The sequence below is a fragment of the Lipotes vexillifer genome, unplaced genomic scaffold (genome assembly GCF_000442215.2).
Source record: "Lipotes vexillifer unplaced genomic scaffold, Lipotes_vexillifer_v1.1 scaffold1624, whole genome shotgun sequence".
In the NCBI taxonomy this organism is placed as follows: Eukaryota; Metazoa; Chordata; class Mammalia; order Artiodactyla; family Lipotidae; genus Lipotes; species Lipotes vexillifer.
The window spans coordinates 391,705-406,708 of record NW_006772955.1 but is presented as its reverse complement, the minus strand read 5'-3'; the positions used below and the strand labels follow the sequence as shown (position 1 = coordinate 406,708).

Here is a 15,004-nt window from a genome sequence, read left to right as displayed (position 1 = left end):
TTTTAATGATGTTCATGTTGATACACAAGCTTTCTTTGTATTACTGTATACAGAGTTCATCTTTTTTTCCCTATTCTCCTACTTATAGATCTTTTGTTTCTTTATATTTAAAGGTGTCTTTTGTATAAATCATAAAGATTTGTTTAATGTAGTCTTATAATTTTAGCCTTGTACTTGGAATATGTTAACCATTTAAAAATTTAATTACTAACATACTTAAGTTGATATCTACCATTTTACTATTCACTTTCTATTTTAGCTCATCTTTTTATATCCAACAATTTGACTATGAAGTGGGTTATCTTTGTGTTTAATCTAATTGTGCATTATTTATATTTTTGAATCTGTGGTTGATATCTTTCAAAGTTATTGAAAATATTTAGCCATTATGTCTGTGATATTGCTCTGTTTTGTCACTTCTTCTGGCACAACAATTATATAATTTAGAAATTTTGAAATTGTCTTATACATTTCTTATTCTTTTTCTGCTTACTTTTCATTTATTTGTACTTTCTATACATTAGTATAGGTATTTGATATTAATTTTCCTTTCATTTCACTAGTTTTCAGTTCTACTATGTCCAATCATCCATTCTGCTATTAAATACATGAGTTAAATTCTTAATTACATGAATTATATTGTTCTAATTCTAGAATAGCTAGTTGATTTTTCTATAGATTACAAGTCTAGTGAAAATTTTTGTCTTTTTACCTGTTTTATATTTCTTCTATTGTAATATATATAATGCTATATACATGCCCATAGAAATATTATGCATATATATGTATATATGTATATAATTGTTGTTAAATTTTTGAGTACTTATTTTCTTATTCCAATACCAGCTCCAGGTGTACATCTCTTGTCTTCTTTATTTATATTGGCCAGATTGCATTCTCTCTTTACATGTCTAGAAATATATATATATATATATATATATAAATAAAATCATATATATATATATATATATAAAACTTGTGGCTAAGAGCCCTGATAAAGGAAAGGAGACCCTGGCATTCTTTTTCAGGTGGCTCATAGAAGAGCTATTTGCTCACCAGGCTATATGGTGACAGCAGACACATATCCTGACATATCCCGGCAGAGGAAATCAACACTGGGATACTTAACACCAACAAAAGAAAATAGGACACCTATTAAGTGTTGACCATATCAAACCAGGTGCTATTCTGAGTTTTTATAGGCCAGCTCATCTAAGCCTACCAATACCACTTTGAGAGAGGGACTATTATTGTTCTCATTTTTCAGGTGAGGGAACAGTCACAGAAAGGTTAAATAAGTTGCCCCACATGATATAACTAGTAAAAGACTTCAACTCAGGCAGTCAAGCTCTACTCCCCAGTACGCGGACCTCTCACTGTTGTGGCCTCTCCCATTGCGGAGCACAGGCTCCGGACGCACAGGCTCAGCGGCCATGGCTCACGGGCCCAGCCGCTCCGCGGCATGTGGGATCTTCGTGGACCGGGGCACAAACCCGTGTCCCCTGCATCAGCAGGCGGACTCTCAACCACTGCGCCACCAGGGAAGCCCTAGAAATATTTTTATTACATGCCAAATATTGTGTATAAATGAACCAAAAATTCTCCAGATGATATATAGAGAAGGTTTATTTTTCCATTGTTAGACCAAATGATGGCTAACTCCAATCTAATCAAGAATTAATCTCAGGCAGGGGATGCACTGAATGTTTGTTAAAATGCAGATTACTCTTGGATTGGCCCTGTTGCTACATCATAGACTTTTCATGTGTCTGACTGAGAGCAATGTGAGTGATTTTCATCTTCTCAAGTCTGAAATACTATGATTTCATTTTCAGATTTAGAGTTTTCTGTATTAATATTTTCTAGATATATGTTCTAGGAATTAGAGAAAACTACATTGGATTCAATAAATGGGTTGCTGAGTGAACAAAGAAATAATTTTAAAATCATTTTACCCTTTTGTTCTGAGTGAACTAAAGAAAAAAGGAATATTTATTTCCCACAATTTTATATAGTTGATTTAAAAATGAAAGGAGGCATTAAGAAATTTTGCCAAATACTGTAACTATAAAGAAGCAGAACCATAATTCTAAATTTTATGACTAATTCCTTCCTCCATATTATAGTTCCCTTTCCAAATACCAACTCCTTATTCTCCATGCATGTCTCATATGAAGAGCACTGATAGGCAAAGGTAGGCATCAGATGGGAGTTGTGGTTTATTCTGAGCATGTACAATTGTAACACAATGAGACATTAACAAAAATAAAATGAAGTAGATGAAATGATGTAAAAAGAGGCAAGAAAACCTTTTGGAATTAATGTTGATGACAGTACAACTTTGTGAACTTTAAAAGTGTGACTTTTATAGCATGTGAATTTTATTTCAATAAAGCTGTTATAAAGATGGAATGTCAGCCACTCTTGCATTATCTTTGTATAAACTGAGTTGCTTAAGAGAGCTACTTTCTTCTTTTTATGGCTTTTCCTCCAGGACTTTAAGATTTCCAAAATAAAAAGTGTCAATGACTACTTCCATTTGCTTTACAACTCATTCATACAAAGTTAATACATGGCATCTTTGTTGATGCTTTAAAGTATGTTTATTCACTGTATTATAGAGCAAGTGTACCAGTAAAGTGAAAAATAAAGCCATGCAATCACAGAGCCTCAACCTTGAGTAGATTTACTATAGCAGCAGAAACAAGAAAAGAATTGGGTTCCAAAGAAAGTATCAAACACTCATGAATTCTATCACCATATTACATGGACAGCGTCTGGAATTGCACTGAGAAATCAAGAGCAGCAATGAGTACACCTAGCTTCACCTTCTGCAACCAAAGTCTGATGGCTCATGGATGTCAACTTACCCGGTCAAGAGCTGCTTTCTCCAGTTCATTTTTCGCCACAGCTAATTTTCGTTCCAGATCAGTAAGCTGTTGGGCCTGTAAAATGAAAGAGAGGTAAATCTTTTTAGTAAATTCTATAACCTTTCCTCTCCACTTTAAGTATCTGTCATTCATTGCCAAAGAATTAGAAAAACAAAAACCTTGTGAAATTCATTTAGAATGCAGGTTAAAAATACTCTATTACACGGTCATTTGGTTAAGCTGCAGATGTTGTTCTGGATGAATATACACTAAATGTTTCACTGGGTCAAAATGACTAGTTGCAAAGTTCCAGCTCATGTCCCAGAAAATATTTGTGGTATGAATCCATCAGTCATGTTTCTAGTTGCTATGGACTAAATTTTGTCCCCCGCCTAAAACTCATATGTTGAAGCTCTACACTCCTCCCACACACCATGTAACTGTGTTTGGGGATAAGGCCTTTAGGGTTAAATGAGGTCATAAAGGTGAGGCCCTGATCCCACAGAATTGGTGTCCTTATAAGAAGAGGAAGAGACACCAGAGACCTCTCTCCACCCTCACACAGAGGGAAGATACAGTGAGAAGTCACCATCTGCAAGCCAGAAAGAGCTCTCACTAGAAAATGAATCTGCCAGCACCTTGATCCCAGAACCATGAGCAAACAGATTCTGTTTTTTAAGCCACCCATTCTGTTGTATTTTGTTGAGGCACCCTGAGAAGCCCAATACAATAGTATTCACTCTTTTTCTATTTTTATTTTTAAACCAGTGTAACTCTATCCCACCGTATCTCTGTATCTTTGCAAATGTCACAACTGTACTGCTAAAAGAAAAGAGCCTCAGATTTGGAAGATGTGTTTTAAAGTCCTGCCTCCACCAATGCCTAGCTACTGTATATACTATAGTTATATACTGACAAAGAGCTGCTGTGCAGGCTCACACAGGATCTGCAGAAGGGCCGGCCTCCCCTCATGCCTCAGAGCCTCGCTACACCTCTGGCTTTTGTCAGTCTCCTACATTTAGCCAAGGAAAAGAATTTAAATCTGGAAGGAACAGAGGGTCGTTCTGATGGTCTTGTGAGGCAAGGGGATTGAGTTCGCCTTCGCCTGGGAGAAGTCAGCAGAAGGGCTCATCACTTCTGCAGTGACCAGGACGTCCCCATTCTGGATCCCCATCCTGGGTGTTACAATGCTGTGGGCTTGTAGCAAGGCTGTAGCCAGCCACCAAAGTGCCTACCTGTCTTTTGCTCTTCCCTTCTCTCCCTCACGGTCTGGAAAATAGCGCCCTGCACCACTGTCTTCGAATAACCTTTTTGTTTTTTGCCTTATGGTAAAGCACCTAGGCAGGAGGAGAAGGTGAGGATATTTTTCTTGACTATGAAAACCTATATCCATTCTTTGTGTCCATGCATAGTTTTCATCCCCTAAATCGATCTATGCTACTTTCCACACTTGACTCTTGTGGACAATAGTTTTCCAGTAGGCACTGTTGCCCTTAAACAGTAACCTAATCATGTACATGAAATATATATGTGCACTTCTAAATATACGATAATGTTTAAAAATAAAATCATTGTGAATGAGGGGGAGAGAGAGAGAGAGGACTGATGAAGAGGGTTGTTTCCAATTTGAAGGCACCTCCAAGTGAGTGGACTCTCATAAGCTCTGAACCATGGGCCCCCTTGGCCTGTCTGTCTCTGTCTTTCTGGCCACCTGCCCGCACATCAGGAGGGCTTCAGGACCATAGGCCTCAGTCTCGCATTCCTGGCCCAGGCTTGGGCCACTCTGCTGGTTCTGCATTGTGGCTGCCCTGGGTCCAGTTGCATTCCTCAACCACAGAGCACTCAAGACTTCCCTTGTGACAATCCCTGCTACCGCAGGCCCTGCCAGAGCCAGCTTCTGTCCACAGGACTGAGGCCCAAAAGAAGGAAGAAGAAAGGTCCTTCTGTCAGTCCCCAGCTTCTAGGCTTAGGACAGGAGTTAGGGAAGATGGGGGGGGGGGCAGTGCGTGGACCTTAGTGGGATAGTGGCCATCCCCACACCCCTGGTGGCTGTAGGCAAGTTCCTGGGAACTCGTGTGGGAAGAGGGCAAGAGTGTCAGCACCAGCCTCAGTGCCAATCAACATTCTCGGTCACCAGCTGGAAGGGAGTTAGTGCTGCCCTGAAATCGCCTATGTCTTGAACACCTTTCTACCCCCACAAAGCATGTCATGATATCTTCATCCTCAGGGTCCTTTAGGTGGGCAGCCTCTCTCCTCAAGATGCTGTCATTCATTATCCGCAGTCCAGCGGGCGGGGTCCGCATAGTTACAAGTCCTCCTGCCTCTATCTCTCTCCCTCCTTGTGTGGGTTTCAGCCTAAATCCTGTCATCCACACCAAGGGACTCCCGCAAAACGATGACTTCAGGGTGTGAAGCCATCCAGGAAGCCTGTATCAGGACAGGTTGAATGAATTCCAACAGAAATAGCAAATATGCCTTTGAAAGCTCATTGCCATTAGTTCCCAGGGTTTCAAGTATTTACCTCTTCTAAGAACTCATTGAACTTGGTAATCTCTAGCCAAGAGATCTTGGGATACAAAAGGTTACAAAAACAGTAAGAAAAGTAACCACAGGAATTGCAGATTTGGACTCATATTATCATACTTTAGTCTTAGTTTTGAAAGGATCAGTTACTGGATTAAATCATATATCGGGGCTTCCCTGGTGGCGCAGTGTCCGCCTGCCGATGCAGGGGACACGGGTTCGTGCCCCGGTCTGGGAGGATCCCACGTGCCGCGGAGCGGCTGGGCCCATGAGCCACGGCCGCTGGGCCTGCGCATCCGGAGCCTGTGCTCCGCGGCAGGAGAGGCCACAGCAGTGAGAGGCCCAAAAAAAAAAAAAAAAAAAAAAAAAGAAAGAAATGTAAACATTCCAGTCCCATCCCAGAGCTAATAAATCAGAAGCTACACTTAAAAAAAAATCATATATTGTATTTATAAAATTATAGAAAATAAAAACAGGTCTGTGGATTTTAAAGCATCAGAAAACCTATGAAAGACAGGAGGGTTTACTGGATTGTGAATTTTGTCTGTTTTAAGTCATTTATGTGCTTTGTCAATTTAATTCACGTGAAGAAAAGGATAGGGTTATTTCAGGGGAGGTAGTCGTGAATCTAGAGTAGCTTTCACTCACATCCAATCTTTGAATAAGTATCTATAAAGTGATTAGTTTTATTCAGACTAAGAAGGAAACATCTGTGTACATAGGTTGAAAATACACATGAAGCAGCAAGCATGTAAAGTGAAAATCTCAGTATGAGACTGCTAAGCTGAGAGTGTGTGTAAACTGCAACAGAGAACAGAGGAGGCCTGAGAAGTCAGAGTATTCTTCCTAATAAGAATAACACCGAAAAAACCTAACATTTAATCTTTATGTAAGTATATTTTCTCATTTGAGATTTATAACATGAGAGGCTAGAGTCCACATAATAATTTTTAATTAACTCAAAAAATTGTGAAGCTCCACAGCTCCAAGTTTTTATAGACCACAAAACACTGGAGCCTGGCTTGGCTCTGCCGTCTGGTCTATCCGTTCTGGAGCTGTTCCTTGCTGTTTTTCTCAAGGATCCACCTTAAATTGGGCTAGATTATGAAGGATGAAATCAATGCTGTATTTAATGCAAAAACTGTCTTTTTTTCCAAAGAAACCTAAATGTACAGTTGTAGCATGAAGCAAACAGAAAGGACATAATGTAGACAGTTAAATTTAATCTGAAATTGTAATGAACCATTTTACAAAATTCTGGCAAATGCATACACCTGCAAGGTTCTAATTCATTATTTATACATAAGGTGTGTAATTCAATATTTCTGAAAACTCACTGGGACAAGGATTATCTTAATCCTTTTCCACTTCCTTCCCTCTAGGTGAGAATATCCAGGTATCTTCTTTCTAATTTTCTGGTGAATTTCCCTGAGATTTGTAGCATACGAAAATATTTATACCTAAAAAGGACCTGAAACGAGTTTAACACTAAATGTATTAGAATATTCAACATAAATTAAACACACTAGATCTACGGAAAGCATATATGTCTTGTGAATGGGATGTGAAAGTAGATTATGGGTAGCAACAGAAGAAGGAGGCACTGATGATGGGGCCATGAAGTTCTATCCATTTGTCTTGACTGTGCTGCAAATTTGTTCCAAGACTTCCGGCAGCCAGGTATTAAAAAAAAAAAAATGTTGGCTCTAAAACTGCCATCACCAAAGAGAGTAAACACACCAGAGACACACATGGGGCAGGGATTTTCCAAGCAACAGGTTCTAATATAAAATTATAACAAACGGATTTTATAATTCAACTCGGAGAATCACTTTGTTTTTCAGGAGCCAAGAAAATGTGGCACAAAATCACAGTTCATTTTACACTAAGCATAACACCTAGGCTACGTTGATGTGTGTGTGTGCGTGTGTGTGTTTTTCCACCGAGACACAGAAAGCAGTAGGAGCAAGTCAAAATATTGGCTTTCCCAGAAAGTGAAAGACAAATGCCACATGATATCACTTATATGTGGAGTCTAAAACATGACACAGATGAACTTATCTACGAAACAGAAACAGACTCCAGGACATAGAAAACAGATTCGTGGTTGCCAAGGGGGAAGATGGATGGGGGGAGGGATGGATTGGGAATTTAGGGTTAGCAGATGTAAATTATTACATAGAGAACAGATAAACAAGGTCCTACTGTATAGCATAGGGAACTATAGTCAATACCCTGTGATAAACCATAATGGAAAAGAATATGAAAAATAATGTATATATATATATATATATATATATGTATTACTGAATCACTTTGCTGTACAGCAGAAATTAAAACGACATTGTAAATGAACTATACTTGAATAAAATAAATTTTAAAAAAAGACAAAAAGAAATATATTGACTTTCCTCTAAGGATATGCACAATAATTCTTCTCTTTCTCACACACTCTATAAGATTGATTGAAATACAATTGGCTGATAAATAGCTTAGATGCCAAGATAAAGAAATTAAACCTTTTTTTTTTTTGGTCACCATTGAGTCTTATCAGTTAGCAATGCCGTAGACATAATGAGTCAACAACATTTAAAGAAATTAAATCCCTGACTATATTGGGTTAAACTGAGAAGAGATGAGGGACAGTACAGATTTTTGAATGATAATTAAGGTCTCAGCTCTTTAATCTTCTGATAAAACACAGGAAGAAGAAGCACCACAGGGGTATCAGCATAATGATATCTAGCCACACTCGTCTCTGGCATGGGCTTCTTGCTTGGAAAGACTAACCTGGACATGTTCCCAGCTAGGGCCAGATCAGGGAAGTGTTTATACAGACTCTGAATACGGAATTCAGAACAGAACCATCTCCTAGTGTTTTAGCCACTACAGAGTTATAATAAGCAATCTTACAAGACTGCTGTGACTCATTTGTTGAGGATATAACTCAGTAGAGAACTAGATTGGGGGGGGGGGGCGGTCACTGAGGGGCCTGGAAGTAAAGAGCCAACATTACAATAAGCTTTTAGGTGGCATCAGCAAAACAAGGTCAGAAATCTTTACAAGTTTTCTAACAATATGTTTGCTACTTTGTTATTAATAAGATGATACTTGCTGTACATTTTGGTACCAATAAGATCCCTCAATCAGGCTTGTTGCAGCAAATTTTGCAGAAATAGGGATAGTGAGTACAAGTTCCATTGGAGTGTGGGAAGAAAACATTAGAAATTCTAGATTTTAATTTAGATTTTAAAAATGTAAAATAGGTGGCATTAAAAAATACTCTGTAGTCTACATGTTTATTCTAAAATATTCCGTGGTTCTAATATAAAAATATTAGAACTTATTTTTACGTATTTTCTAAGTTTCACCACTGCTTTCCTTTCATTTTGTTTATGTTTATAATGTACGTAATATAGAAGTAAAATAATAAGATGATAAAAGATAACAACAGCCTAAACTTGTGATATATATATATATTCCTCATAACAACTCTACTTGGTACATAGTATGTCTTTCATCCTTTTTAAATGAGGAAGCTGAGACACAGATTTATTAAATATCTTGCTCAAGGTCACACAGCTGGGGAATGACGGATGTGGAACTCAAACCTAGGCAGTTTGGAACCAAAGCTGGTCCTCCTAACCACTAAAGATGTGAGTGTGTATAATTTATAACCAATACATATACATATATCGAATGATATTTGCTTAAAATTTATTAATATGCTTTATGGTTAGAAATGTTTGGAGACCACTTAGAAGACTGGTGGAATTTTGTGTGTTTAAGATTATTCATCCAATGAGGATAATAAATTCATAACAGAGATGTTTTCAAATACTCAGTAGGGCGTACTAGGTATTTGGTGAAAGGATAATAATAGGATTGCTTTTTTTCAATGCATGATTCAATGCATCTGTTAGTATTTATGAAGCACATGCTCCCTGATCAGCAGCACTAACCTAGAAGCTGTGGATAATACTCAAGAGATATAACACAGAACAAAACACCACCACCGTCATCTCTACATTCCACTTTACCACTGAGTAAAGGAGGCAGAAAGTCAAAAACTCCTGCCTGCTTTTAATCACTCCCATAAAAGTATAAAGTTGTAGCACCAAGATTATATTTGGCCATTGGATTGTTTGATGCAGCACCTGTTCATTTCAACATTAATAACTTGGTTATAATTCTGAGAGACTTGGAATTGAATGACTAATATATGTAAAAGGAACAAAGATCTCAAATTGCACAGGAATAGCTTACATAACGTCTGGTTATAAGTGCTAGTAAAAGTCAATGCTAATATGTAAAAATTATAAAGTTCAGCAAGGGTTTTCATTGGGAAATAAGAGCAGATATACATATTTTTTCTCAAAGTTAAATCTTATAAATATCTTATTGCCATTATGTGTATGTGTACATGCATTGTAGTGATTATGGTCACTAGAGAAAACTTATCGTGAATAAGTTTTTATTATGTTCTCAATATCGATTCCCTTTCTCCCCTCAAAAATGCCTAGACTTTGGAGGTGACTGCTTCACACTCTTTTTCAGCCATATTATTTTAGGAGAAAATATCTCAAGACTCAGTTCCAGAGATGAGGATGCAATTTCTTAAAGCAATTACTCTATATCAACTCCCTAGTCAAACAATTGTATTGGGTTTGGACATCTAATTAATGTCAGGCCAGAGACAAGAAGATATTTACTGGTGGCTTCTGCAATGAAAGCTGCCTCTCTTCATCTGAGTGAATAAAAAGTATATTCTCTTTTTCTTGGTAGTATAGTATGAGGATGTTTAAGTCTAAGCTCTAATAGGCATTATTTATAAAATAAAAGAGGACAACATGAGGTTAAACTTGTCCTGTAGACAAAAGCAAAGCATATAAAATAGATAGGATAGGATCTGGTGACTTAGAAAACTTCACAGTCAAACCACACCTGAAGTCAAATGAATTTGTATTTTTGTAATTTTGGTTATTTGTATTTTTGGTTATTGTGAGTAAATAAAATTCATTTTTATTAATTAAATTATTGTTAGATATTTATATTTTTGTTATTTAAGAATAAAAAGATTAAAGATTCTTGACATGACACAGTAACTGGTTTTGGACTAGTCCTCCTCTTGTAAACAATTATGAACTAATCATGCCCAGCTGTGAACCTTGAAATATTGGAACCTCACTAGGTAAGACTCATGACTACTCCAGCTTTCTACTTGAGGACAATTTCCTGACCTAAGTGCAAAGGGCTGTGGTCCAAGCAGATCACTGTAGTTGGACTGAACTGTGGAGGCAGAGATCAGAGTTTGGGGCAGATTAAATGGCTGGAGTATATGGGGCAGAGCAGCAGAGAAAAGTGAGGTGAGCAGTGCAGGGCCTCCAAAAGTCAGGTTGTTGGGAGATGTTCCTGCAAGTCCTTGGCTGAGAGTTGGACTGCACATACACAGAGCAATACATGACACAAGGCTAATCACAAAGAAACTGTTATATGACTCACAGCAGAACAGAAACCCTAGAGGTTGAACACTGCAAAAGGATGCCAGCATTCTACAGACATTCATAAACGTTATCAACACCACAGGCATCAAAACGACAGCCTTTCGGTTAATAGCCTTGCACAAGAGCAGTGGTTGGCAAACTACAGCCCAAATTCCAAATCTGGCCTACTGCCTTTTGTTTTTTTTAACATGTGCATGTTTTTTTAAAATTAATTTATTAATTATTCTTTTGCGCTGGGTTGGGTCTTCGTTGATGCACGCGGGCTTTCTCTAGTTGCGGCAAGCGGGGCTACTCTTCGTTGTGGTGCGCGGGCTTCTCATTGCGGTGGCTTCTCTTGTTGCGGAGCACGGGCTCTAGGCACGTGGGCTTCAGTAGTTGTGGCATGCAGGCTCGGTAGTTGTGGCTTGCAGGCTCTAGAGCACAGGCTCAGTAGTTATGGCGCATGGGCTTAGTTGCTCAGCAGCATGTGGGGTCTTCCCGGACCAGGACTTGAGCCTGTGTCCCCTGCATTGGCAGGCAGATTCTTAACCACTAGGCCACCAGGGAAGTCCCTGCCTGTTTTCATAAACAGAATTGTATTGGAACACAGCCACCTTTATTTATTTACATATTGTCTAGTTGTTTTTGTGCTACCATGGTGGAATTGAGTAGTTGAGATAGAGACCATATAAGTTTGCAAAGACCAAAATATTTACTGTGTGATAATTTACAGAAAAAGTTTGCTGAGTCTTGCCCTAGTGTAAAGTCCACTTTTAGGCTTGCCTTAAGAAAGTCTAAATCAAAACCTAGATACGATTCTGGGAGGTGGGGCTGGGGGAAGATGTTTGGACATTTAGCTCAGTCAAGTGAGAGAAGCTTAAGCTTTATCACGGACTTTTCACATATCTGCAATGACAAAATATAAAGTCAACTCTACATCAAGGTAAATATCAGTGTTTAACTGTATCATTGGACAAAAATTAATTATCTTCTTCTGAAGATAAAATCCAGAATCTCTGTGATACATAAGTGACAGTGTCTAGCACAAAATAAAATCTTACCAGTATGCAAAGAAATGAAATGTATGACCCGAAGTTAAAAGAGTAGACAATGGTAGCCAATATCTAGATAACTCATATGTTGGATATAATATTGTAAGGCAGCTATTAAAAACACTATCAAAAAATTAAAGGTGACATGTTCTTAATTAGTGATGATATAGGTAATTTTAGCACAAAAACTGTATTATATAAAAGAACCAGGGCTTCCCTGGTGGCACGGTGGTTAAGAATCCGCCTGCCGATGCAGGGAACATGGGTTCAAGCCCTGGTCCGGGAAGATCCCACATGCTGCGGAGCTACTAAGCCCATGCGTCACGACTACTGAGCCTCCACTCTAGAGCCTGTGAGCCACAACTACTGAAGCCTGCGCACCTAGAGCCCATGCTCCACAACAAGAGAAGCCACCGCAATGAGAAGCCCGCGCACCACAACAAAGAGTAGCCCCGCTCGCCGCAACTAGAGAAAGCCCACATGCAGCAACGAAGACCCAATGCAGCCAAAAATAAATAAAATAAATAAATTTTTTAAAAAAGAACCAAATGGAAATTCTAGAAAGAAAAATTTCACTGGATAGACTTATCAAAAAAATGCAGATGAGAGAAGAAAGAGCTACTAAATATGAAATGATATCAACAGAGATTATTCATTCTGAAAAGCTGTAAGGAAAAAAAAGCTTGAAAGAACATGAATGGTGGGGGTCTCAGAGATCTTTAGAACAATATTAAAAACACTAATATGTGTATTGGAATAATGGAAGAAGAGTGAGAAAAAAATGGAAAAAAACATTTTAAATTATTAGAAAAAATTTAATGAAAGATGTGAAAAACCTGTATGTTGTAAATTACGCAACATTACTGACAGAAATGGCAGAAATTCTAAATTAGTGGAAAGATACCATGTCTATGAATTGAAACATTAAATCCTGTTGAACTGAAATATTCAATATTCTTATGATACCCGTTCTCCCCATATTAATCTATAGATAAAATGCAAACCAGGTTAGCATTCCCGTAGGATTTTTTTTTTTTTTCTGTAAATTTACTAAACTGGTCCTAAAACTTGTATCTAAAACAATATTTTAAAAAACACTGGAGTGTAGGACTTAACGCTGTCTGATTTCAAGACTAACTCTGAAGCTACATTAATAAGGACAGTGTAGTATTAGCATAAGAATAGACATATAGTGAAATAAATTAAAAGAGAATCCAGAAATCTACTCAAACAAATATAGTCAATTGAAAACATACATAGCCATTTGACTTTTGAAAAAGATAAAAATGTAAATAATTCAATGTGTAAAGAACAATAACTTCAATAAATGGTGATAAAGGAATTGAAGATTATATATATGTGTGTGTAAAATCAAACTTGACCTTTTTTTTTTTTTTTTTTTTTTTTTTTGCGGTACGCGGGGCCTCTCACTGTTGTGGCCTCTCCCGTTGCGGAGCACAGGCTCCGGACGCGCAGGCTCAGCGGCCGTGGCTCACGGGCCCAGCCGCTCCGCGGCATGTGGGATCTTCCCGGACCGGGGCACAAACCCGTGTCCCCTGCATCGGCAGGCGGACTCTCAACCACTGCGCCACCAGGGAAGCCCAATAATCTTTATACCCCTCTAAGTAGAGGACCTCACCCTTCCTCCTTTCCTCCCCACCTTCACTCCTTACTCCCTTCCCTTTCTCACATTTTCATTTACCAGATATTATTTTCTGTGCTCTGATATGAGATCAGTTACAAACACAACACAAGGCAACATCTCTAACTTTATGAAGCTCACAGTCTAAAGGGCTTCTTAAACATTTCTGTATTCACCACTAAATCTACCAATGTGCCTTCCACATAGTGACACAACAAAATTATACTGGCATTCTATGCAGTGTCTCAGGAACTCCAACTTTACTAGTAGAATTGCATGCATTTTACTAGGCTGTCAGAAGAGAAGAGATACCTTGACCTAATGGACTATATAATGTCTCACTGGCCTTCTTTATAGTTCACTGAATGACGCATATTCTTATACACCTCAGGGTCATCACGTGTACCTGTTCTTTTTGCCTGGAATCATGGAAAATTTCCCACTACTTTGTTTCCCCTGGTCAGTTATTACTCACCCCTTAGATTACAGTTGAAATGCTAATTCTCACCAAGATCCAGTTCTGAATTGCAAACATAATTTTAGCATCTTTTTTATATTCTCTTGTGAGATACTCTATTTTCCTTTCTAGTACTTTCACCAGTTGTGATATTCAAAATATAAAATGATATGGTACGGATATGAACCAATAAATGTGACTCTACTCTCAATGCTGGAGCAGGGTCCTGGGAATTTTCTGCTTGACAGGTGTCAAGCAGTCATGTAGTCTCTAAGCAGCAGCACTGTGACAGCTCCTAAGAGACTTGCCACAGTCTCATAGATTCAGCCAGGAAAGAGACACGAGCCCAAATCAATGTGGACAGTTTATTACGCATACTTAAAGCATAAGGAAGATCAGCCTGGCATTGGCAATCCACATCTCTAGTATCAGTGGATGACATCAAACATGGGGTGCCACATGACAGACAACACAGGTGGTGGTTCTCTCTGCCACTGTGATTCAACTCTAAACTACGGGAAAGCAGTTTTATAGCTTACAGTTTTACCCAGAGAAGGGGGAGTGGTGTGTTATGGAAAGTCCCATGCCTCACTGGCATTAGGAAGACAGGAAGTTACTCCATCACAGCCTCCTGCAAGGTACAGAGGGAAATGAGAAGCAGTCTTTCAACAGCTTCTAACAAGACTACCTATACTTCTGTGTCCCATGGAGGATCACAGGGCATTCCACCAAGACTTGGGCTACACTTCACATTAGCCTTGCTTTTGTGACTTGTGTGGAGATATGCAAGGCTATCAGGTGGTCATAGCAGAGCCATTTTGCTACAATAAGTGTTAGCCATTTATCGATGAATGACAGCTTAGTGTGTGTGGTGGGGGAGGTACAGGATTCCAGGAGAAGGACCAGGATGAAGGAGACAAAGGTTATTTTCCAGTTGGTACATAAGTGCTTTAATATTTAAACAATTTACACACCTA

At 38.5% G+C, this 15,004-nt stretch overlaps 1 protein-coding gene across 1 annotated transcript in view; it reads right to left on the bottom strand.

Moving 5' to 3' along the window:
• LUZP2 (leucine zipper protein 2) overlaps window positions 1–15,004 on the bottom strand; it is a 437,054-nt gene that overhangs the window by 47,540 nt on the left and 374,510 nt on the right. The window contains exon 6 of the mRNA XM_007447947.1: window positions 2,871–2,945. Within this exon, the coding sequence (XP_007448009.1) occupies window positions 2,871–2,945 (75 nt within the window). The remainder of the gene's footprint in view (window positions 1–2,870; window positions 2,946–15,004) is intronic.